Source organism: Elephas maximus, chromosome 16 (assembly GCF_024166365.1).
Source record: "Elephas maximus indicus isolate mEleMax1 chromosome 16, mEleMax1 primary haplotype, whole genome shotgun sequence".
In the NCBI taxonomy this organism is placed as follows: domain Eukaryota; kingdom Metazoa; phylum Chordata; class Mammalia; order Proboscidea; family Elephantidae; genus Elephas; species Elephas maximus.
Window position 1 is genome coordinate 67618083 of NC_064834.1, and position 26572 is coordinate 67644654.

The 26572-nt window shown below is 41.9% G+C and overlaps 2 protein-coding genes across 5 annotated transcripts in view; one reads left to right on the forward strand and one right to left on the reverse strand.

The window, feature by feature from the left end:
- HSPA12A (heat shock protein family A (Hsp70) member 12A) overlaps positions 1-1999 on the reverse strand; it is a 182931-nt gene extending 180932 nt beyond the window's left edge. The window contains exon 1 of the mRNA XM_049854651.1: positions 1904-1999. Coding sequence (XP_049710608.1) covers positions 1904-1906 — 3 coding nt within the window. The 5' untranslated portion in view covers positions 1907-1999. The remainder of the gene's footprint in view (positions 1-1903) is intronic.
- ENO4 (enolase 4) overlaps positions 1853-26572 on the forward strand; it is a 31457-nt gene continuing 6737 nt past the window's right edge. For 3 of the 4 annotated variants that reach the window (XM_049854656.1, XM_049854657.1, XM_049854659.1), the window contains exons 1-10: positions 1853-2069; positions 6091-6219; positions 7105-7295; positions 8877-9025; positions 13306-13475; positions 13571-13702; positions 14623-14676; positions 21222-21278; positions 23730-23897; positions 26125-26250. In XM_049854656.1, the coding sequence (XP_049710613.1) occupies positions 1905-2069; positions 6091-6219; positions 7105-7295; positions 8877-9025; positions 13306-13475; positions 13571-13702; positions 14623-14676; positions 21222-21278; positions 23730-23897; positions 26125-26250 (1341 nt within the window). In that variant the 5' untranslated portion in view covers positions 1853-1904. Of the gene's footprint in view, positions 2070-3547; positions 3737-6090; positions 6220-7104; positions 7296-8876; positions 9026-13305; positions 13476-13570; positions 13703-14622; positions 14677-21221; positions 21279-23729; positions 23898-26124; positions 26251-26572 lie in introns of those variants that run through there. The other variant, XM_049854658.1, reaches the window with a different exon arrangement.

Consider the following 26572-nt stretch of genomic DNA (forward strand, 5'->3'; position numbering starts at 1 on the left):
ATATTTATTGAACATCTATTCTGTCAGGTAATGTACTGATGCTGGGGACACAGTGGTGAACGAGACAGACTAAGTCCCCGTCCTTTGAGTTTACAGGTCAATGGGTTATAGAGGGGACACATCCAAGACATAGTGGTTTCAGGTCAAAATACTTCCGATCTTCCATTCAAATGCCAAATGAGTTAAGATAGCCCCACGGGTTGAATGCTGTGGCCCTCAGGAAGGAGTCTGAGAGAAAGGGAGGCAGGGCGAGAGCTGGAGTCTGGAACATGGCTTCTTTGAAGATGTGGGACTCAACTCAGGCATTAAAGGATGGGCATAGGAGACAAAGGGGTGCCTTCCACCCAGGGGTATATGAGGAAAGGCAGAAAGGTGGAATGGAAACAACAGCAGCAATGGTACTGGCTTACTTTGTATAAAGGTCCATTCAACACCTATTCAGCAGAGAACACACTCTCTCCCTGTGGGGCCGACTCTGCAGTGGATACACAGATGACTCAGACTCAGATCCTACCATCTAGGGGTTTCCATCTAGCACAGAGGATTAGGCAGGTCCATGGTGATCATAACACCACAGAATGTGAGACATACGGTAAGAGAGATGCAGAGAAAAGAGAGGATGGTCTGGGGGATGTGCATGGCTGGAGTCATATAACGAACAGTATCCACAGAATCACGTTATTTATATACCTCTACACCCACATCGTACAGGTACTAAACATGACTACCCGTTTCAAAGTGCTTTCTCCCTCACTTTCTCATTCTATCCTAAGTGACTTGTGAAGCAAGAAGAGTAGGTAAGATCATGTTTTCCAGTTAAGCAAAGTGAAGCATACATCTTTTCAGATCTGCTTAGGTCAGGAACACAAACAGGCAGGAGAATAAGAACACCCTGTCCCTCTGGGCCCATTCCTGCAGCACAAGACTCTAGAGCAGAGGATGCACGGTAAGAAGTTCTATAATTGCCTGTAACACCTGGCAGGCAGTGAAACCAGGTGAGGCAGTGTGGATGTAAAAGGGCAGCTCTGAAGGAATCGGAGAGGGAACAGGACCCAGTGACACTCCTTCGCTCCCACTCCTCCTTCCCAAATCTTGCCTGTATCATCCCTCACTCCCAGGCCTGTCCAAACCCTAAACATCCCTTAAGGTTTACCCCCAAATACTCTCGGCCCACATTGGTTTCTCCTTCCATTGATTTCACCCATGTTAAGCACTCATGGACGGGCGCTTAGCCGTTTCTCTCCTGGACACGACACTTCGCCCAGCCTAACCCACTGCTCGGCTCAAGGCAGGTGGTTAACAGTACCCGCCGGATGGAAGAGTTCCTCCGGCCCCTACAGCTTAGTAAGCATACCCTGGTTCTTCCATCCCTCCCGCAATGGCGTGGGCCTCTCCGCAGTGGCCGCCCTCGCACCCGGGGACGCTCCCTAACCGCATGAACGCAGGTGGGAAAGGCGGCGTAGCCCGAGTCCCAGGGCCACCGGGAACTCGGTACGAGGCTCGAGCCCCAGCTGGAAGCCGGGGCTAACGCTACGCCTCCGCAGGGAGGTCGAGACGCAAACCCATGGAAGCTCTTTGACACCGAAAAAGAGCTTTATAAGATCGTTCGATGTTTCCTCGTCTGGAAAACAGTCGGGGGAAGGTGATGAAAAACGAAAACGGGAGGGCCTTGATCCCCGGAGCCGAGGGGTCCCCGACCCCGGACCCAATTCCTCCAGGACAGGGCTGGGCGGAGAGGTCAGGAGTCCTTCCCGCTTCGGTGAGAGCGCGCGGCTTTACCGCAAGAACCTAGGCCTGGATGCCTCGCGAGATCTGGGGTCGGGATCTCGTTGTGTTGCCTAGCGACGGGGAGGACGCTCGCGGGCCCCCAGGCTAACCCCCGCTGTAGGCTTAAATCTCCTACCATGGGGGAAGAAGGCGGCGGCCGCAGCTGTGGGACCCCTAGGGAGCTGCAGAAGCTGAAGCAGGAGGCGATGAAGTACTACCAGCAGAACGACGTTCCGCGCAGGCTGGAAGAGCTGCTAAACTCCACCTTCTACCTCCAGCCTGACGATGTCTACGGGCACCTGGTAGGGACCTGGGACAGACACCCTTTTCCCTCTAGCCCCTCTCCCCCCGCCCCGCGCTGCGACAATTCAGTGCGCACGCGCTGCAAAGTCGCGCACGCGCACAGCTGCCGCCGTGAGGTTGGGCGGGCGGCGCCTTGGGTCTGTGGAGCAGCGACTCCTGAAGGGGAGACGCGGAGAGGATGTTGAAGAGAGGAAGCAGTGGGAAGGAAGCAGCCAGAGGAAGAGGGATTCTACTGCGCTGCTTCGGCGGCAGATTTGTAGCTACGGCGAAAGCTCAGGGCCTCGCTACCTTCAGGCGGGTCTGCGGTGGCTGCCAGTTGTCTTTTTAAACACAGATCTTAACACCAAATAGCTCAGCTTAAAAAGCTTCAGCGGCCCCCTTCGGACCATCCTTCCACTGATTCCCTTCGCAAAGTGCTACCAGAGAACAGTGTTCCCAATACTCAAGCCCGATCATCATTCTCTTGCTCAGAAACCTTCCTGTGGCTTCTCCCTGGGCTGCTGAGAAAGACCAGATCCCTTAGTGTGGGGTTCATAGTGCTTGGCCCCTACCTTTGGTAATAGGCGTAGCCCCCACCCCCTCTACTGCTCCTTCACAGAACCCTCACCATTCCCTGATAAAGGCTGAAGTTTCCCACTATCTTCCACTTTGCTTATCTTGTTCCTCTAACTGAAGTACCTGCCCTGGACTTCTCCCCATTCAGGCTGTTGAAATGCACATCTTCCAATGTTCAGCTCAAATGCGCTTCTTTCCTTTTACCTATTAATGAATTTGGGGGATGGGGAAGATCCCTGTAGGCAATTGCAATACTGTTTATTCCTTCACCATAAAACTTAGGGTTGAAAAGAGTTTGGGATTGTGAATCAAGCAGATCTGGGCTTAATCCTCGGCTCTGCCACTTACCGGTTGTACTAGACTATTATTTTGACGGTGCCCAATGAAACCCGCCTCCGGTATGAATGCTCTTAAATAAGCCCCTCCCACGTTGACCCTGGACTTGGCCATATGACTTGCATTGATCAATAGGACCTTGTCAAGCATGATTCAAACAGGCTTCATAAGTGCTGGCACATTGAGGCTTGCCCTCTTGGAACACCTGGTCTTGGAAGTCAGTCATCATGCTCTGAAAAAACTCTGATTACTCTGCTGGAGAACAAGAGACCATGTAGAGAGAGACCCTGGCAGATTTGAGACCTCTGGATTATGAGAAAGACAGAGACTCGTGTACCCCTAGCTGTTCAACCATCCCAGCTGAGGCAGTAGACATGTGAGGGAAGCCATCTTGGATATTCTGGCCTCAGTCAAGTCTCCAGATGACTGCATCTGCATGGGAGACCCTAGGCAAGACCAGCAAAAGAATTACCAGCTGAGCCCAGCCCAGATTGCAGAGTCATGAGCAAATAAATGGTTTCAGCCACTAAATTTTGGGATGGCCTGTTACATAGCAGTAAAAAAACCTAGCAGTAGATAACTAAAACATTGGCTGTGTGATCTTGGACAGTTTACTTCTGAGGAATTCAGTTTGCTCATCTGTGGAATGGAGGTGATACCACCTACCTTATAGAGTTGTTTCTTGAATTTAATGACAGATTGTATACAAAGTACCAAGGGATGTGTCTGCCATTCATCTATTTATACAAGACTTGTGGAATCCTTTATATGCCAGGTACTGTGATGTGTGATACAGTGATAAACAAGACACAGCCACTATTTTAAAGTACACATTAAGCACTCAAAAAATGTTAGTTCCCTTCCCCTCCTAATATAGTATCTGGCACATTGTAGGTGTTGTATACTTGTTGAAATGAAGTCACGATGATACACAAAGTGGAAGCTAGACAACATTTTTCCTTCCTCTGATTCTGTCTGAATTCAGTTGGGCACTCTAACATGCAAACCATCCTTAAAATGCATGCATGGGAAAATTGGTTTTTGCTTTAGTTCTGTTGGAGTGCCACCTCTGAGCTGGCACGTTGCTGATGAGTGTTAGAGGACCTGTTGCGTAAGTTGAGGTCATTGGATTTTTGAACTGAAAGATCAGATACCTGCTCTACTAAATAAGAGTCCAATACTATCTGGTAATATTGTTGTTGTTGTTAGGTGCCATCAAGTCAGTTCCGACTCATAGTGACCCCACGCACAACAGAACAAAACACTGCCTGGCCCTGCGCCATCCTTACAATTGTTGTTATGCTTGAGCTCATTGTTGCAGCCACTGTGTCAATGCACGTCGTTGAGGGTCTTCCTCTTTTCCGCTGACCTTGTACTTTGCCAAGCATGATATCCTTCTCCAGGGACCGATCCCTCCTGACAACATGTCCAAAGTATTTAAGACGCAGTCTTGCCATCCTTGCTTCAAAGGAGCATTCTGGTTGTACTTCTTCTAAGACAGATTTATTCGTTCTTCTGGCAGTCCATGGTATATTCAATATTCTTTGCCAACACCACAATTCAAAGGCGTCAATTCTTCTTCGGTCTTCCTTATTCATTGTCCAGCTTTCACATGCATATGATGCGATTGAAAATACCATGGCTTGGGTCAGGCACATTTTAGTCTTCAGGGTGACATCTTTGCTCTTCAACACTTTGAAGAGGTCCTTTGCAGCAGATTTACCCAATGCAATGCGTCGTTTGATTTCTTGACTGCTGCTTCCGTGGCTGTTGATTGTGGATCCAAGTAAAAGGAAATCCTTGACAATTTCAATCTTTCCCCATTTATTATGATTTTGCTTACTGGTCCAGTTGTGAGGATTTTTGTTTTCTTTACGTTGAGGTGCAATCCACAGAGCTACTAGTCTAACCTTGGCACCAGGAATGACACTCAGGCTGTGGTATTTGATCTTTATTAGTAAGTGCTTCAAGTCCTTTTCACTTTCAGCAAGCAAGGTTGTGTCATCTGCATAACGCAGATTGTTAATGAGTCTTCCTCTAATCCTGATGCCCGTTCTTCTTCATATAGTCCAGCTTCTCGGATTATTTGTTCAGCATACAGATTACATAGGTATGGTGAAAGAATACCCTGACGCACACCTTTCCTGACTTTAAACCAATCAGTATCCCCTTGTTCTGTCTGAACAACTGCCTCTCAATCTATGTAAAGGTTCCTCATGAGCACAATTAAGTGTTCTGGAATTCCCATTCTTCGCAATGTTATCCATAATTTGTTATGATCCACACAGTCGAATGCCTTTGCATAGTTAATAAAACCCAGGTAAACATCCTTCTGGTATTCTCTGCCTTCAGCCAGGATCCATCTGACATCAGCAGTGATATCCCTGGTTCCATGTCCTCTTTTGTCTGGTAATATTACTACCTGGTAATAAAGAATCTGAGGTGGGCTTGTCTTCACGTGCCTTTCTCTCCTCTCCTAGCTCCTCTGCATAGAAACACCATCTTGAATCTTTTTATTCAGACTCCTTGAACAGGCTTTCTACCCCAGCTCCATTTCCTTTCTTGGATTATTTCCAAATGGCTTCTGCTTTTCCACATCTATGAAACTGCTATTAGTAAGATCCCCAACAATCCTTTTGAACACCTAGGACTATGCATAAACTGGCAGTAAGTGAAATACAGCTGCTGTGTAAGTCTTCACCGTTATAATACCAGATGCCTTGCTAGGAGGAATAAAAAGCAGTCCACTTCAGATTTCTTAAGTTTGAATGCATCATAGTGTTCTAGAGACCAACTGATTTATGCATCTTGGACAGAGGGATGGGTTAGGGAATTGGGTTGACTATAATAAGGCTTAGTAAAGAGTGACACAAGTCATTTAAATTAAAAAAAAAAAAGATGCAAGTTTCTACTGAGAGACAAATTGCCCCGTGTACCAGAGACTCAGCATCGAACTGAATCCAGGTGTGAGCGCATTATGGAAGGGCAGTTCCCACAGAGCTACTAGTCTAACCTTGGCACCAGGAATGACACTCAGAGGCTTGGTAAAAACTAAAAAGGGTAAATGTGAATGATCTTTTGAAGATCAGTTAGATGTGGCATTGTAATTTTTTGTTTTTTGTGTTGAAGGCAAACTGCTTTTCTAAACTTGCAAAGCCTCCTACCATATGCAAAGTAGTGGGGAAAAATGTGCTGGATGGACTGGGCCTTCCAACCCTACAAGTGGAAATATTCTGCACCATTCAAAATTTTCCCAAGGTATGAGGAAGCTTCAGTGCGTTCTTCAGTATGTCCTGGCACCACTGCATTTATTTGCAACTCTTGTCTAAATTGTCACCGTGTGTTAGAACCAACTCAAAGGCAACTGACAACACCCTGTCGAAACTGTAGAAAATGATCGGTTTTGAAATTCAGTGTTTGCAAAATATATATTAATACTGTTCATAGGTAGTCTTGTATAGAAAGCATGAATCTATAATCAACTATGATGGCTTCATTATCTTTAAATGTAATTTTGGTACAGACTTGACTGCTGCCTGAAGATGATCCAAGATGGAGGAAGGAAGTGAGGCAAACATAGTTTTAAATTCTGACATTATCAATGCAATCAGTTCTATATCTACATGTAGATTTATAGATTCATATATTTATATGTAAGTTTATATGGATTTATAGATACGTAGTCAGAATCGACTCGATGGCAATGTTTTTTTTTTTATGGGTAGGCTGATGTACATAATTTAACAGGTTTTATTGCTAAAAGTACTTTTGTGTTTAGCATGCTTATTTGTTGTTAGAAATAATTATTTGTTGTTAGAAATAATTTTGCTACAGTCTCTTGGAGAGTATTTGTAATTAAATCTGTTAGTATTCTTTTAGCTATTTATTGGTAAGGAAGTGATAAAAATGAAGTTCAACATAGAGTTTTTATAAGGGCATTTTAACAAGGTAATAATTTTAAATGTTCCTTGAAGCTGGGTTCTACAGTGTTTCAACAGCTATAGAAATATCTCAAAGAAAATTATATATTCTCATTTTCCCCTTGAAATTGGTAATAGAGTATTGTGCACATTAAAAGCTGGATTAATTGAATTTCCTGTTTTCTGTGAGAGCTAGGACAATGTAGACACGTATTATTTTCAGAACATATGTTCTGTGGTGATCTCATCTCACTTTGAAGTACACGAGAACGCTTTGCCTGAGCTAGTGGAAGCGGAGGAATTAGAGAGGAAGGACGCCATCAGCACCGCTGTGCAGTGGGTCAACGAAACAATTGCTGCAGAGCTTCAGGGCATCGAACCCTCCAACCAGGCTGAAGTGGATCAGTTGCTGCGGTAACTCTTCTACTTTGAAATATAAATGTGAAATATAAATCTGTATCTGTTTTTTTTTCCATTTCACGTGCCAATATAACGGGTCTGTCATATCAGCAGGTTAGAGTTGCAAAGTCAATTGAAGAAACTCCAAAATTTAGCATAATTTTTTTTCTTCTGAAAACCGATTTATTAAAATCTTACTGTGTAAGGCTACATTAGGCCTTTCGGCCTCTTTTCATGCAAAGAGATTTCCTGTGATTCAGTAAAAAGTATCCCAGGAAAAGGATCAAGTGAAGAATCCAGATGAGGTCCTTTCCCTCTCTTCATTCCTCATATCCCACTTCCTGAGCTTCTCATATCCTTTCATGTAGTTGCCATTGCTCACACTTAAACATTCTGTCTTCCAACCACAACCAAGCCTTCCAGGTTTTGTCCAAAGATTAACTCTAAAAATGGAAAACCAAGGACATGTTTACCTTACTAGGCCAACCAAATAATGTGTTAGAATTACTTTTCCTTTTGTGCAGGTCTCATGCCACAACCCCTAATCCAACCAAAGGTCAAATGGATTCTCTTTCCCTAAGCTTCACCACTTGCTCAATTTTGCATAATGTCACATTTTCGTTTGCTTCAGAAGTAGAGCATGACTTTTGTAAAGAGCTTTTTTGAGTAGATTTTGTTTTCCTTAGAGTTCCTAAATGCTATTCCTTTTATTTATTTTTGCCCTTATTTGCTATTATCATATTAATTTTTTCCAAGCTCCCAGTCAATAATTCTGTTATATCCTTTTTTTTTTTCCTGGAGTTTTGCCACTCCAAATCTCCCATCTGGACTTGTTCCTCTCTTGGAGAATTAGAAAGATGCCATAAAGACTTCTGTCCCTGGTCTGCTATTTCCCAGGTTCTATATCTTCCCTCTTCTTGATTTGCTGGATTACATCCTTTAAAAGCAAGAATGAGAAAGAGTATGTGGGATATAAATTTTTGAGTTCTTACATGTGTGGAAATGTCAGTACTCTGCCCATGTGGTTGATAGTTTGGTTAAGTATAGACTTCTCGGCTGAAGTCAATTTTTCTCAGTACTTTGAAGTCATTGCCCCATTGGCATCTGGATTATTGATAAGTCTGATGCAAATCTGATTCCCATGTCCTTATTGTTTATTTCCTTGTTCTTATTTGTGGAAGCTTTTAGCCTGTTCTCTTTATTATGGAGGGCGGGGGTGAAATTTTAAATGGATGCTCCTAAGTGGGATTTCCCAAAGTTTTTAACTACTCCTTTAAACAAAAGTAAGGAAATGAAGTCATAAAGTGCATGTAGTGCTACGTTTCACTGACTGCTCTTGCCTCATTGTCTTTTGATGGTCATTTGTTAAAAAGGAAAATCCAATAGACAGTCCTTATTCAAAATATGCTTTCAAGGTTTACTTTTAAAATACAAACAGGGCTCAAATAATTTAAAAAGTGAGCACCTGAAATCTCTAAGTTTATTTCAGCTCTTGAGCACAGTTATATAATAGCGTCATTATTTTTTGGTCTTGGAAATTGAGGTTGATTTGTCCTTAAGCATCCCGTTCTAAAGCCGTATTTTCCTGCCATTAAGGACATTCTTTGCAAATAAAGTGCAAGAAGATCAGGAGAGAAAAGAATTGGAAAGTACAGTGGAAGACTCAACAGTGCCTGTACCTCTACCTCTAGTACCACCACCACCACTTCCTCCACCTCCTGCAAAAAAAAAAGGACAAAAACAAGGTTGGTGGCTTATCATTTTGTAGAACCTTTAGTGACAAATGTATGAGAAAGAAAGACTGAAGCTTGGACTGCCTTCCTGAGTCAGAGTTTCTTTGTTGCAGACCTAGGTTAGGTTCCTAACCTGGTGCCATCCATCTTCCATGCCATTTCCTCTCTAGAAGATGCAATGTTGAGTGGGCAGGGTTTTGCCCCATTCCACCCTCTATTTTTATTTATACAATAAAAAATTTCTCACCCAGAGGCGAACACTTACACATTGCATTGAATAGTGGCAATGTCAGGGAGTGTGGCATTGGAGACCTCTAAACAACATTCTCCCACCCCCACATTTCCATTATCTCACCAAAAAGCCACCCCATATTTTACAGAATAATCATATGGACAACCAACATTCAGTCCTGATTAATAAAATTCTCTTTGGAAAACTTTGCTATTTTAAAGCAAATAATCTAAGTAATTGCTGCCCTTTTCTCCACCCCTTCAACAGATTGCTAACCTTAGCCCTCCAGTATATTAAATCTAGAGCTGCTGCTAGTATTGTAACAGTGTTTGTCCACCCAGCTAAAGCATGCTCCTTGAGGGCATGAATCATGGCTTGGTCACCTCAACATTGCCAGTACCTAGCATGGTGCCAGGCACAAACTAACCACTTAATAAATTTGGGTTCCATTGAGTAAGAGAGCACCAGAACCAGTGACCAAAATATCATGGAGACAAGGTTCCTTGTCACAGATGTGGATGCTGAGGTCCAGAGAGGGGAAGAGAATTGCTCAAGGCAAAAGAATTATGTTAGACCAATCTTTTCTTGGGAAAGCAGGAGTGGCCACTACTGAGTAATAGGTAATGGCCACCAATGATAGTTCATTTGGCTGTTCCTTTTATTCTGATAGGACCTGGAACTTAAGAGAAGAACCAGGAAAGGGATAGTAATTTGCTAAGCATTTATTATGTGCTAGGTGTTAAAAAAAAAAAAAATTATATATCTTATCTCCACTGGGGACCTGAACCAGGTCAGTGGGAGATTGGAGGGATGCTAGAGATTATATGATCAACACGGTGACTAAGAACTCATTAGAGTGAAACATGGGTAAGAATTCTGGGTGATAGTTAGATCTGGAGGGCATTTCTAAAGTCAGCAACAACATAGAACAAGGTATTGATTTGGGGCTAAGAAGAAGGACAGCAAGTAAGACATACTTATAAAGAGATGGTCAACAGAAAATTGGATATGGATATGGTGGAATAGTTTTCAACAACATAAATAATGACTATACACATGGAGCTTGCCAGGCGGAATATACAGGAATCAAATCAACTACATCTGTGGAAGGAGAGAATAGAGAAGCTCAACATCATCAGTCAGAACAAGGCCAGGAGCCGAATGCGGAACAGATCATCAATTGCTTACATGAAAGTTCAAGTTGAAGCTAAAGAGAATTAGAGCAAGTCCAAGAGAGACAAGATACGACTTCGAGTATATGCCATCTGAAGAATATATTTGACTTACTGAACACTAAAGACCAGAGACCAGATGAGTTGTGGAATGACATCAAGGACATTATATATAAAGAAAGCAAAAGGTCATTAAAAAGAAAGAAAAGATCAAAATGAATGTCAGAAGAGACTTTGAAACTTGCTCTTCAATGTTGAGTAGCTAAAGCAAAGGGAAGAAATGATGAAGTAAAAGAGCTGACCAGAAGATTTCAAAGGACAGCTTGAGAAGACAAAGTAAAGTATTATAATGAAATGTGCAAAGACCTGGAGTTAAAAAACCAAAAGGGAAGAACACGCTCACCATTTCTCAAGCTGAAAAAAACTGAAGAAAAAATTCAAGCCTCGGGTAGCATTATTGAAGGATTCTATGGGGAAAATATTGAATGAAGCAGGAATCATCAAAAGAAGATAGAATGAATACACGGGGTCACTGTACCAAAAACAATTGATGTTCAGCCATTTCAGGAGGTGGCATATGATCAAGAACCGAAGATCCTGAAGGAAGAAGTCCAAGCTGCACTGAAGGCATTGACAAAAAACAAGGCTCCAGGAATTTACAGAATGCCAATTGAGATGTTGCAACAAATGGGTGCAGTGCTGGAGGTGCTCACTCATCTATGACAAGTAATTTGGAAGACAGCTACCTGGCCAACCAGTTAGAAGAGATCCATATTTGTGCCCATTGCAAAGAAAGGTGATTCAGCAGAATGCAGAAACCACTGAACAATATCATTAATATCAAACACAAGCCAAATTTTGCTGAAGATCATTCAAAAGTGTTTGCAGCAGTACATCAACAGGGAACTGCCAGAAACTCAAGCCGGATTCAGAAGAGGACATGGAATGAGGGATATGATTGCTGATGTTAGATGGATCTTGGCTGAAAGCAGAGAACACCAGAAAGATGTTTAAACCAACCAAATAAACAAACAAAAACCAAACCTGTTGTTGTCAAGTCACTTCCAACTCATAGCCATCCTGTAGGACAGGGTAGAACAGCCCTGTAAGGTTTCCAAGGAGCAGCTGGTGGATTCGAACTGCCAACCTTTTGGTTACCAGCTGAATGCTTAACCACTGTACCACCAGGGCTCCAGAAAGATGTTTGCTTGTGTTTTACTGACTATGCAAAGGCATTCAACTATGCGGATCATAACAGATTATGGATAATGTTACCAAAAATGGGAATTCCAGAACACTTAATTGTGCTCATGGAGAAACTGTATATAGACCAGGAGGAAGTCATTCAAACAGAACAAGGGGATGCTGTGTGGTATAAAGTCAGGAAAGGTGTGCATAAGGATTGTATCCTTTCACCATACTTTTTCAATCTGTATGCTGAGCAAATAACCCGAGAAGCTAGACTGTATGAAGAAGAACGGGGCATCAAAATTGAAGAAAGACTCATTAACAACCTGTCTTATGCAGATGACACAACCTTCTTTGCTGAAAGTGAAGAGGACTTGAAGCACTTACTGTTGAAGATCAAAGACTACAGCCTTCTGTATGGATTGCACCTCAACATAAAGAAAACAAAAATCCTCACAACTGGACCAATAAGCAACATCATGATAAATGGAGAAAAGATTGAAGTTGTCAAGGATTTCATTTTACTTGATCCACAGTCAACACCCATGGAAGCAGCAGTCAAAAAAAAATCAAGCAACATCTTGCATTGGGCAAATCTGTTGAAAAAGACTTCTTTAAAGTGTTAAAAAGCAAAGATGTCACTTTGAGGATTAAGGTGCGCCTGACCAAAGCCAGGAAACCCTGGTAGCATAGTGTTTTAGAGCTATGGCTGCTAACCAAAAGATCAGCAGTTCGAATCCACTAGGCGCTCCTTGGAAACCGTATGGGGCAGTTCTACTCTGTCCTATATGGTTGCTATGAGTCAGAATCGACTCAACGGCAACGGGTTGGGTTTTTGACAAAAGCCATAGTATTTTCAGTCACCTCATATGCATGTAAAAACCGGACAATAAGGAAAACTGAAGAATTGACACCTTTGAATTATGGTGTTGGCGAAGAATATTGAATATACAATGGACTGCCTGAAGAACAAACAGGGAAGAAGTACAGCCACAATGCTGCTTAGAAGCAGGGATGGTAAGCTTTGTCTCATGGTGTTTGGACATGTTATCAGGAGGGACGAGTCCCTGGAGAAAGACATCATGCTTGATAAAGTAGGGGATCAGCAAAAAAAAGGAAGACCCTCAGCAAGATGGATTGACACAGTGGCTATAACGATGGGCTCAAGCAAAACAATGATTGTGAGGCTGGTGCAGGACCAGGTAGTGTTTTGTTCTGTTGTACGTATGGTCGATAAGAGTTGTAAATGATTTGATGGCACCTAACAAGAACAATGTGGTGGAATATAGCAAAACAAAGGATTTGGAATTTGAAGATGTCCAAATCCTATCTTTACCATTTACTGTTAGATATTGGGCAAGTCTCTTATCCTCTAAGTCCCAGTTTACTTATATGTGAATGTGGGAAAACAATGTTTACTCCACGGGATTGTTGAAGGAGTTAATATTGAATGGCCTAGAATTTCTTAAAAAAAAAAAAAGGCAAAATCCATGGCTAAGGATTATTCTGGGCATTAGGGGTAGTAAGTGAAATCAAACAGAACACTTGGAGGTTGAGATAGGGAATATGTTCTTCCAACCTCATTTTTTATCCTTACTTTTTGCTGGGCTGTCACATCTGTAATTAAGGCATTAAAAATACAGTTTTATTATAGTCAAACTTCTTAGGAAGTAATCTTTTATCAATATGTTACCCCCCAGGAAGGAAGGATACTCTTCCAGAGAAAGCTATCGTACCTGAAGAACCTCCTGAACCTATTCTCTGTGGCAGCATGGCCATAGGGGCTGTGTCACTAGCTGTTGCAAAAACCAGTGCCATACTGGGCAATAATCCCCTATACTTAAATATTGCATTACTGAAGCACAATCAGGTTAGTATCTATTATATTCCATTATTAAAACACATTAGTATCTCAATATGAATGAATCATGTTTCTTATTTTTCCTTGCTTTTCCTATATTCCAGGAACCGCCAAAAAAGCTAACTGTACCTTTGCTGATGGTATCTCTGGTCAGCTGTGGGAAGTCATCTCCTGGGAAGCTCAATTTAATGAAAGAAGTGATTTGTATCCCCCATCCTGGATTGAGCACCAAACAAGTACCTTACGTTATCTTAAACTGCTTTTTCTATTAAAAAAAAATATCCCTCAATAGATAGATAGATGGATAGAGGGAGAGAGATATTCCAGCATCAGTGAGTTTTTAGTGTAGGTCCCTAAGGCTTATGACACCAGGTGAGTGGGAATGAAGTAGAAAGTAAGAAAAATTATTTTAGGAAATGAGGATAAGTGGGAAGAAAGTCAAGACCTCAAGCAAAAGGGAACGTGTTTAGACCATCTGAGATCTCTGACTCATTAGAGCACTTACTCATGCTGGTGACTCATGGAGAAGACATGGGCGAGTCACTTTGCAGGCTTTGGTTGTGCAGGAGGGAGGAGGTGGGATGTCTTTATTTACTGGTCTATGTACTACAGCAGTAGCAGATGGAATCTAGCATATTCCTAGCAACTCAGTCTGTTAGTAAGAACTCTAGGACCTGGATCTTTCCCTTGGTTAATATCTGTTGTGCTATCTGCGTACCAAAGCACTTGGCGTGCCATTCTTCATCTTAGTATGCAGACCCTGTCATTATCAGAACACACTTTTCAATCACTCTAATCTAGACTGCCTTGGTGACCAGTGACATGTATTGCAAGAAGGTTATCCAGGTTGGTCAAGAGACCATGAGAGAATGAAGTTAACTTGCTCCAACCAACTGAATGAGTCAGTTCTGAACAATGAAGAGCGGTTACTAAGGAAGAAGTGCCTCTGTCATTCACTTTCAACTGATTGAAAATTGGGGGTCAAAGATTAACATATAATTTTCTGATTTTGTAGAACATGTTGTCCACTAAGCAGGGTGCCTTATCAGAGATCCTACCAATATCCTGAGTTAGGAATAGCTATATATGGTATAAGTTTTTATATTTGAAATTTCTAGACTACAGTTGTGGAAGATGATGGTTATTCTACTTACAGGGTGTGGAGATGCTTCTGGAAATTCAGAAACATGTAAACAGAACTATTGAAATGGTATGTAAAGAGGTTCTGTTGTATCTACTTACCAACATACACTTACACATCTGCTAGTATCTAATCGGTAGTTGATCATGGAATTAAATCAATATTGTTTTTATTGATATGGAAAATATATTCATTTGCCTTGATTTTCCCATATGAACCAACATTACACATTCCATCACTGGCTAGTTTCTAATAGTACTTAACAATCTCATTTAGATTCTGAAGCCACTGGCTCTATGCTAAAATCATCCCTGAGGATTTGCAAAGAAGGAAAGGATTTGGCCCCTAGCAGATGAGAGGCTGTTTAGCATAGTGGTTAAGGCACAGGCTCTGGAGTCAGACCGCCTGAGTTGGGCAAACAAGGGCCCTTGGCTGAGCAGCCCTTCCGGGGGAAGCCCTGGAGGCAGGATGAGAGGCAGGGATGTGAGCAAGCACTTCTCCCCTCAGAGTCTATCTTAGGGCAGGGCACAGTAATATGGCAAGGCTGATCTCAGACTCCTGGAGAGAGACCCTGTCCTTGCCAGAGAGTGTCTTAGTCATCTAGTACTGCTATAACAGAAATACCACAAGTAGATGGCTTTAACAAAGAGAAGTTTATTTCCCTACAGTAAAGTAAGCTAAAAGTCCAAATTCAGGGCGTCAGCTCCAGGAGGAAGCCTTTCTCTCTCTGTCGGCCTTTTCATTAATCTTCCCAGACTAGGAGCTTCTCCGAGCAGGGACCCTGGGTCCAAAGGACATGCTTTGCTCCTGGCACTGCTTTCTTGGTAGTATGAGGTACCTCCTCTCTGCTTGCTTCCCTTTCCTTTTTATCTCTTGAGAGATAAAGGATGGTGCAGGCCACACCCCAGGGAAACACCCTTTACATTGGATCAGGGATGTGACCTTAGTAAGGGTGTTATAATCCTACCCTAATCCTCTAACATAAAATTACAATCACAAAATGGAGGATAACCACACAATACTGGGAATCCTGGCCCAGCTAAATTGATATACACATTTTGGGGGGACATAATTCAATCCATGACGGTGGGGCTTTTTTTTTTTTAATATACTTTTTTATTTTGGAACATTAGATTCACAGAAAAGCTGCAAAAATAGTACAGAGTTCCTGTATACACCTTACCTAGCTTAAAAAAAAAAAAATCTTACCCAGTGTTAACATGATAAATCATCATTTTACATTTGTTAAAACTAAGAAACCAAAATAAGGCCTTGTTCTTGTTAGATGTTGTCAAGTTGGTTCTGACTTACAGAGACCATATGTATAATAGAACGAAACACTGCCCAGTCCTGCGCCATCTTCACAATTGTTGTTATGCTTGAGCCAATCATTGCAGCCACTGTATCAATCTGTCTCGCTGAGGGTCTTCCTCTTTTTCTATGACGATCTACTTTACCAAGTATGACGTCTTTCTCTAGGGACTGACCCCTCCCGATAACATGTCCAAAGCACGTGAGAGAAGTCTCACCGTTCTCATTGTCAGGGAATACTCTGGCTGTACATCTTCCAAGACAGACTTGTTGGTTCTTCTGGCAGTCCATGGTATATTCAATATTCTTTCCCAACACTATAATTCAAAGGCAGCAATTCTTCAGTCTTCCTTATTCATTGTCTGGCTTTCACATGCATATGAGGTGATTCAAAATATCATGGCTTGGGTCAGGCACACCTTAGTCCTCAAGGTGACATCTTTGCTTTTCAAGACTTTAAAGAGGTCTTTTGCAGCAGCTTTGTCCAATACAGTGCGTCATTTGACTTCCTGACTGCTGCTTCCACAGGTGTTAATTGTGAATTCAAGTAAAATGAAATTCTTGACAACCTTAATCTTTTCTCCGTTTATCATGATGTTGCTTACTGGTCCAGTTGTGAGGATTTTTGTTTTATTTATAATTTTTACTGAAGGCTGTAGTCTTTGATCTTCATCAGTAAGTGCTTCGAGTCCTCTTCACTTTCAGCAAGTAAGGTTGTGTCATCTGCATAGAGCAGGTTGTTAATGAGTCTTCTTTCAATCCTGATGCCACATTCTAGTTCACACAGTCAAGCTTCTCAGCCTGTTTGCTCAGCATACAGATTGAATAAGTACGGTGAAAGGATACAACCCTGACACACACCTTTCCTGACTTTAAACCATGCAGTATCCCCTTGTTCTCTTCGAATGACCACCTCCTGGTCTATGTACAGGTTCCTCAAAACGAAGACCCTCAACTAGATGGATTGACACAGTGGCTGCAACAATGGGCTTAAACATGATTGTGAGGATGGTGCAGGACCAGGCAGTGTTTTGTTCCACTTTACATAGGGTGACTATGAGTCTGAAATGAGCTGACGGCACCTAACAACAACAATGTCCTTTTTCTCTTCCAAGATCCACTTCAGGATCCTACATTGCATTTAGTGTGAGGCTTTGAAGTTTCATGATGAAACGCATCTGTTGTATAGTGTGGCTAGGATACAACAGCAGTCTGGCACGAAGGAACCTTGGCTCCAGTGTCATCTTGCCAGCATAGAGTCTGCAACTGCAGGCAGGCAGCACCAGCCACTCCCCTGCAGTGATGGGGTGGGTTTCTGGGGTCCAAGCATCAGGTACTCTAAGCACGAGGCTGGAACTAATTTCCATGGAACTTTTCAGGAAGCTGGCTCCTTTTCTGCATGGCCTGCCTGCATAGGATCAAACTTGGACAAGTTAACCCTGATCTTCACTCTGCTTTGCCACTTACTGGCTGTGTGACCTTGGGCCAGTTTCATAAGGAGTTCGCCTTGGGTTCCTCGTCCATAAAACGGAGATGATGAGTACCCATCTCATGGGACGATTGTGAAGAGTAAATGAGTTCAGTATATGTAATGTGTTTAGAGCAGGGGCTAGCACAACAGAGAGTGATGCATAGTGCTGGTTATGAGAGAAAGTGGAGACATTCAGGTTAAAATAGTAGGAAATTCAGGATATCTGAGCTTTAGCAGTTCATCCTGACTTTTAAATATTTTACTGATTTTCAGTTGTACAACTAACTCACCAATGTTCTCTTAAAAATTCATACTGACAGACCTCTCGCTCCCCCCACTGCCCCCACCCACTACCACTCTCGATCCCATCCTTTCTCTAGAGGTAACCACTGTTAAAAATGTAGTGTGTCACCTTTCTGCCTTTTTCTTTGTATTTATACACTCATAGATAAACACAAACCATTGTGTTTTTTGTGTTTAATATAAAAACAACATGATTCTGTACAAATCATTCAGCAACTTGCTTGTTATTTCTTTGCCCTTTTTAATGAATGTTTATCTTTTATGGATATCTAGGACTTTATATCATAAGGGATATAATCCTTTTTAATATGTTATACATATTTTTGTCTATCATGTTGCTTGCCTTTTCACTTTTTCACATACTATTTTTTTTTTTTTTTTTTTTACTTTCCATGTAATAAGTTGTGTCAATCTGATCTTTTAAGGTGACAGTTCTCAGCCAGGAGTGATTTTGCCCAGGGAGATATTTGGCAATGTCTGAGACATTTTTGGTTGTCACAACTTGGAGGGAGGGTTCCTACTGGCATGAGGTGGGTAGAGGTCGAGGATGTTGCTAGACATCCTACAATGCACAGGACAGTCCCTACAACAAAGAATTTTCCAGCCCAAAGTGTCAGTAAAGCCAAGGTTGAGAAGCCTTGCTCTAAGGCTTTTAGTTTTTGTTCCTTATTTAATATGGCACACCCTCTTCCTATAATACTAATAATTGACGAGTACTGTTTAAGCTTACTAGGTGCCACTCCAAGGATGCCTGGTGGCACAGTGGTTAAAGCGTTCAACTGCACACCAAAGGTGGGCAGTTTGAAACCACCAGTGGCTCTTCAGGAGAATGAAGAGCCACTGGTCACTCTGAGTTGCAGTGGACTCCATGGCAAAGGGTTCGGTTTGGTTTAGGCACCATTCTAAATGCTTCAGCATTTTGACTCATTGAATCCTCACAACTCTATAGGTAGATACTACTATTATCCCCACTTTATAAATTAAGAAACTGAGGTTCAGAGAAGTTAACTAACTTATCCATTGTCTCATAGGTGGTAGAGCTGGCATTCAAACCCAGGAAGTCTAGACCCAGAGTCTGTGATCTTAATCATATGGTAGGCTGCTCCCAAATCATAGGATACTTTTAACACTTTTATAATTTTTTAAATATATTTATATTCAAATTCATTGGCATTTATATGAATGGTGTGAAGCAAGGATCATATTCCTACTGACTTTCCACATGGAGTTACATGTTTGAGGGCTGCAGTGGGGTCCTTAGTAATAGCTCCCACTAGCTCATTTTTGTTTGAATAAAAAGCAATAAAGCATGTAGAGTATGCTTACGTGTAAAAAAAAATCACTACCCCATCAATGTTATGAATTTCTGTGAAAAAATTTTAGTTGCCAACAACACGTTAAAAAAAACAAACCCACTGCCATTGAGTCAATTCCAACTCATAGCAACCCTATAGGACAGAGTAGAACTGCCTTATAGAGTTTCCAGGGAGCACCTGGCAGATTAAAACTGCCGACCTTTTGGTTGGCAGCCGTAGCACTTAACCACTACACCACCAGGGTTTCCAACAACACGTAGCACAGTGGAAAGAATGTGGTCTTTGAAGCTAAAGAGATTTGGGTTTCAATTTTGGCTGACCACTTACTAGCCATCACTACGAACACCTTATATAACTTGCCAGTGCTTCAGTTTCCTCCTTTGTAAAATAAAAATACTTCCCTTAGAAGGATTGGAAGCAACGTATGGAAAGAAGCTGACTTGGTCTCGCCAGTGGCATGGCACCTATTGATATAACACTAACAGAATACAGAAGATGTTTAATCTTCCCAGGTGATTGTAGGTTATACTGATACCAGATTGTTCCCAACTTTAACTTAATCCTTCCATTAAATCTTAATTTTTTTTTTTTTTTGAGGAAAAAAAAAATCACTAAAGAAATGATACATTTCCTCAGGGACAAAAAACCCCAAAACATGTTTGTAGAAAGCCTTAGCTAAAATCATGGCTTTCATTTTCAGAATGCAAGATGCTAGTACTGGAACCAGGGTTTACTGCAATCACCCTACTTTGGTTTAGCAATAAAATATGATTGTTCCTGATGATATCGTTTGGCTGATGGCATAGATAAGCAAGTTACTTCATGCCAGATTTATTTTAGCGTAAACTGACTTTTTGCCAGAACCCTCTAGATAACTAATTCTTGCTAAGGAAAGGCTGTATTTGTTTATTTGGATGTTTAGCTATTTTTAAACCCACCTAGACGGAGAACAGTCATTGGAGAACAAATTGCATCTTGTCTGATTATAAAGGCTGGAAATTTTGGCTCTTTACCACTATTGAACAGTTATATCCTTACTACGTTAGAGAGAAAAATGTTATGGGTTGTTTTTCTCAGTGATTTATTGCTATTACAAGGCCCTACACTAGGTGTCACAGGGTTTAAAAGATAGTTTCTGCCCTCAGGCAGTTTAAAATCTGGTTGGGAAGCCATGGGAAACACAGGCACAAACCTGAGTGTGAACCATACTGATTCTTGACAAACATGCCCCAGACGATAAAGCCAGTAAATGCTAGGCATCGAAGTGCATCCTGTAGAAGACTAGAGGCTTCCTAGAGTATGCTATTGAAACGCTGTGGCAATTCCTCTTTAGGAATTACCTTTGCTTTTCACCTCAATGACATCACACCCACCAGACTTACCAGATTTAATGACCTTTGGCTAGTTCCAGAAGTCAAATCCACCTGGCAGGAAAAAGTGTTTTTATTGTGAGGATATTCAAAGCCATGTGTTAGGCCTACAAAAGCAAATCCCACAGTGATGTTACTTCTTAAGGGCAAGGAGGGAACTGGAGTACACAGACAGCAAGAGCTCAATATACCATGTAGGAATAATTAGTCATATGAGTAGAAAGGACCTGGGTGGCGCAGTGGTGAAGCACTTGGCTGCTAGCCAAAAGGTCAGCAGTTTGAACCTACCAGCTGCTCTAAAGAGAAAGATGTGGCAGTCTGCCTCCCTGATGATTACAGACTTGGAAACCCCATGGGGCAGTTCTACTGTCCTGGTAGTTTTTTTATAGGGTCGCTATGAGTTGGAATCAACTCAACAGCAATGGGTTTTTTTATATGAGTAGAAAGCCATGAATATATATATACACATAACCCAGTGCCGTCGAGCCAATTCTGACTCATAGTGACCCTCTAGGACAGAGTAGAACCACCCCATAGAGTTTCCAAGGAGCGCCTGGCGGATTCGAACTGCCAACCCTTTGGTTTGCACCGTAGCACTTAACCACTACACCACCAGAGTTTCCATATATACACATACATCCCCATATATGTGATGGGGGAAGAAGGATGAACTAAAGGGAAGCTGTGCAAGTGAGTGGCATCGTCCATGTGTGGGTGTGTGAGAATGCACCACTCATAGTATGGCTGGCCTGGCCCCAGAGCAATGGACAGCCCAGAGTTTCTGAAGCAGCCAGGGACATGTCTGAGATCCCCAGTGATATGTTTTTGTATTCTGTCTCACAGCCCCCTCCTCCAAAACCAGAGGTGAAAAAAGGGCATAATGGAGGCAAAAGGGGTCAAGTAAGTATATGTATTTATCACCCTTCTATGTGATAGGATTCATCTATATATTCCTGGCCCCCATTCCTCTCCCATAGTCCTTTTGCTCCAACACAGGGCTAATGCAAATGGAAACTACGCAGCGATATTTCAGAGCACTAACCAAGGCAGCCTCAGAGCTGGAATCTAATTTGGTCCGTACCTCTCCCCAGCTGGCTGCCTAGCGAGGGCTGGGAGAAGCACTTATGAGCAATAGGATTTGTCTTGAAGTGATGTGTTTGGGAAGTTGAATTTCTCTGATAACTAACTGAAAGGCATATAGGATGTTTTAGATCTTTACTACTTGGAGCTTGGTGGTGCAGTGGTTAAGAGCTCAGGCTAACCAAAAGGTTGGCAGTTCAAAGCCACTAGCCATTTTACTACTATTAGAGAAAGAAAGAAAGAAAAGGCACAAAAAGGTGATCTTCCATCTGGTCCATTTTAGGTGATCCATTGCAGGAATCTAGATTGTGTCAGGAGAGCCAGGCAAACAGTCTGAAAATGGGAGGCTGGGGAGACCATTGGACTTGGTCAGTCAATCACTTTGTTGATTGTAGGTGCTCCGACATATTCACCTACTATATGGTTGAACTTTCAACAATATAAACAGAACAGCCAAAAAGAACCCTCCAGATAATGATGAGGGAAGGTCACACACCTGCAGTAATTGCTCTGTGAAGCCTGCAGTCACTGCCCTAACCTGATGGCAGGGACTTCAGAATCTGTCATCAGCAATAGGGGCTATTAAAGGAAGGAGTGGGTCAAGATTTTAAAAAAAAAATTAAGTTCCTCCCCAAAATTGGGAGAGAAGAGCAATACGTAAGTGCAGCCATAAGTAGAATACTTGACAGTCGTGTATGTTGGAATGAGAACATTTGGCTTTGCAAGAGACGTGGGAGATGGTGAACAGTAACCAAGTCTCAGTGCTGCTTGTTTCATTCCAGCCAGGTTGTCTTCTGTGTCCTGAGAAACTCAGACCACGATCAGCCGCTTCCCAATCGGCTTTACTTTTTCCATTAGGAACAGGTTAGATAGAGATGCTCGAGAGGCAGCCATGCTAGAGTTATGGGCATATATTCTGGAGCCACATTCCCTGGACTGAATTCTGTTTCAAGCTACTTAAAAAAAAAAAAAAACCAAACCCAGGGCTATCGAGTCAATTCCGACTCACAGCAACCCTATAGGACAGAGTAGAACTGCCCCATAGAGTTTCCAAGGAGCGCCTGGCGGATTTGAACTGCCGACCCTTTGACTAGCAGCCATAGCACTCAACTACTATGCCACCAGGGTTTCCTCAAGTTATTTAACTCTGTTAAATGGAGGCAATAATAGTGCCTTCTTCATGGGGTTGCTGTAAGGAGTAAATGTATTTACTTTATGCACTTAGAGTAGCACCTGGCATTCAGTAAGCAGCAAGAAGTGATGCTTTCATAGTTTAGAAGACTCTGGAATAAAATGCCTCAATTGATACACAGAAATTTCCCCAACTATTCCTTTGTTTGCTGAATCAAAGTTTCCACTCATTGACATTAAAAATGTTGGATGGTTCTCACAATTAACTAAGGCTCTCACCAGTAAAAATGGGATATTTATTCCTGAGTTCATGTTTACTCTTGGGTTTGGTACACACACACACCCTGCAGCCTTCAAAATCACTGAGATTTCTGTATCTTATCATTGCATAAAAAAACCCAATGCCATCGAGTCGATTCCAACTCAGCGACCCTATAGGACAGAGCAGAACTGCCCCATAGAGTTTCCAAGGAGCGCCTGGTGGATTTGAACTGCCGAATCATTGCATAGTAGCATACTATCATTGCATAGTAGCAATTTATGGCAAGGGCACATCAAAGCTGACCTTGTATTAGAGGCACACGGCTGTCTTTCCCAGAATCCATCCTCAGTACTGTAGACTTTGAGCAGAAGTCTCCAATCTTTTAAAAAATACACGATTTCCTGAAGGAAGGTTACATTTTAGGCTTTAACAGTCATGTCCTTCTAAAGAAAAGCAGAAGATAGTGAAGAACAGATTTGGAGAAGGGAATGGAGGAGGAGGAAAGGTGGAGTTTAGGACAGAGGAGGGACATTTATAGGGATAGCCTCAAGATTCACCAGCCGTGTGGCTGTGGTTCAGGTTAGCCCCACGGACAATGGCAGAGCTAATAAAGACAGTGTAGGCACACTGAAGGGAGACAAGTGTGCTCCAAGGCCAAACTTGAAAACCTCCGGAGTAACAAGATCACTCCCAGATAACTGCAGAGGAATCATATGCCCAAAAGTCACGTGGAGATGAATGGGACCCAGGGCTAATCAAGAATCAGAGGGCCTCATCTTTGGAGAGCTGGGTCTTGGTGTAAAGTATGCCAATCAATGAAAGCTCCAAGAACTTTAATGCACTGTGTTTACATGCATCGTTTTCTTTTGATCTTGCAGCAGCAAATCACTGGTAAGATGTCCCATCTTGGCTGTTTAACCATTAGCTTTGACACCATAGAGCAGCCCATCCTCCTAATACAAGGAATCTGTGCAAACCTGGGGCTGGAACTGGGAACAAACCTGCATCTGGCCATCAACTGTGCTGCACACGAGCTGATGGACTATGTAAGTTTTCACTCCAGAACTTTTACTGTAAAGGTCCTTTTTAAAATGAGTGCTCAGAAGAGGGGCTAATCTGACTCTCAAGCAGACCTTTTTTTTTTTATTATTATTAATATTGTGTGAGGAAGCCAAAATATGGAGTTGAGACAGCCAAATTACCCAATGACCAAAGAATAACATAACCATATAATTAAAAAAATGAAAAACAGAATTTTTTAATAAAATTTAGATACAAAAATTCTATAATAAAAATGAATAAAATGAGTGGGTTACATTGTAATCACCACAGCTGCTGCAAAATAATTTAACAAACTGGTCTCATCCCCTGAGTAGAGTCATTTGGTTGATAAATACTATATTTGTCAAGCATGAAGAGTCAAGCACAGTTCTAACTGTGACTTGCTAGGCTCTTTTAGACATGCGGTTCTCAAAGATTATGCTATGTAGATATAAAAATATTGCCAAGTTATAGACATTTATGCAGAAAATGTTTTAATCTAATTAAACACATTAAAGAGGTATTCACAGCCTGGGTTAGGAGGGCAGGGCCTTAACAGCTTCACCAGGGGAACCACACTACCTGGAGGAAGTTATGAGAGAGAGAGACAGAATGGAAAACTCAAGCCATGCATCGAACAGGTTCATCAGAAAATGTTGCAGTCCTCACTTCCTGGGGGTAATGCACCAACAATTAACCTTTAAACTTGGCAAAATAGTGTGTTAGGGAAACCATTAGAAGCTTTCTATCTTATTACTCCCACTTATACATGTCTTAAACGCATACTTACCATTTAAAAGTACACAGATGCTCAGCATATTGATGTACGTTTATGGTGACTTTGTTATCAATATCAAATTCAGGGGGATATGGCCAAAGAGTCTGCTTTGATGTGTACTTCTTACTTTAACTACGAAGGAAATTTTGAACAATGTCTAAGAATCCGAAATTTCAGATGATTTCTAAAGGTTCTTTTACTTTTTTAAAGAAACTAAGTCCATAAAGGAATGTTTAAAAGTACATAAAGGAATGTTTAAAGTAATTTCCTTTTCTTCACTTAATGATTGGTTCCTAGGCATACCATTAAGAAAAATTGCATGTTTTCATCCACAGCGTATACCAAGAACTATGAATATACTGACTGCTAGTGCTAGCTAGAATGGGTATGTCATGCTTATATTCAGTAAAATGTATTAGCTTGATATCAGATAATTCTTAGAATAATGTTAGTTCAAAGTCATCAGCACTTCCTCACTGACAAGATAGGCCTTTTAAGCTTTGCATTCTGGAAACGAAAAGTTCTTGGTGCCTTTTAATGTGAAAAAAGTATAAAAGCCCTTCAGTTATGGATGTCTTAGGAACCTGCCTAATTCCAGTGGAATCCATTCTATCATCATCAGCAGCAGGAAGGCTTTAGCAAACCAAACATCCTCTCTGGTCCATCCCACCTGCCTCCAGGACCTAAATGTCCCAGGTGCCATCCCTCATCACCGACTTGGAAGTAAAGTGCTTTGTTTTGCAGAAAGACATTATTAGATCCTTCAGCCACACTTATTTCTATACTTAATGACTTGGGGGCCTTCCAGACCTAAATGAACTGATTACACTCAAAGTCCCCTTTCAAGACCATATTGTGAGTGCTAGAAGTTACATGCTATTTGAGAAAGAAATGCCTTCACATAAGTCACTTTACATTTCATATTAGTTTTGGTATTTCAAAAGCCTAGACCTGGTTTCACATTTTATTTATTCACAGTAGAGGAAGTTACTTGTTCACTGCGAGTTGAAAGACGGCGTGTTCTAGAGAGTGGGCAGATGTGCATGGCTTTTCTGTTTGCAGTTTTATGAATTTATGTTATTGTCCACCCACCCAGGCCGCCAGGTAGCTGGCACCAGGTCATAAACCCAAATCAGACATTATTCCCGGCCCACTCTGGCCTGTTGGTTCTTTGTGCAAAAAGCTTCATCCCAAGAAGTCAGTGGGAAGAGCGATACGGGTATCAAGAGGAATAAGAATCTGACTGAGAGCAGCTGTTTCTCTTTAAGTGGTGACCTGACTCCCCCAGGTTAATATTTAACAGATATTTAAAGTAAAATGCAGCGATTTCTCAGGCGAATGTGACCTGAAAAGAATCTGTTTACCAACTTTTATGATTATCTGAATTCGAATCCCATCTTCATCCCTTGAAGAATTCATTGTCCACCTTTTAATATTTTCCTTACCCACGCCAGAGTAAAGGGAAGTATGAAGTGATGGCGGGAACGTTAAAAAGTGCTGCTGAGATGGTTGACCTGTATGTGGATCTGATCACCAAATACCCTTCAATTATTGCCTTAATTGATCCTTTCAGGAAGGAGGTAAGCACGACTCACCTGGAATTTTATAACAAAACATAGAACAATACAGTCTCGTTCTTTTGGACCTCTGTGCATTCAAAATGTATTATAATTTGGGCTGGGGCTGAGTTGCTTTATTTCACCATTTATGAGTAAAAGACACTTACGAAGTGAATGAATAGCAGAAGCACAATTACATAGGAGTGTGCCTGTCTACAGAATGAAACAAGCCATTCCCAAGCACTTTAGGTGTACCTGTGTATTTACAAGCAACCTAACTGAGGGAAGCCGAGCCCGCTGTGCTAGCTGGTGCTTCAGTAGGTCAATCATATATCATTTTCAC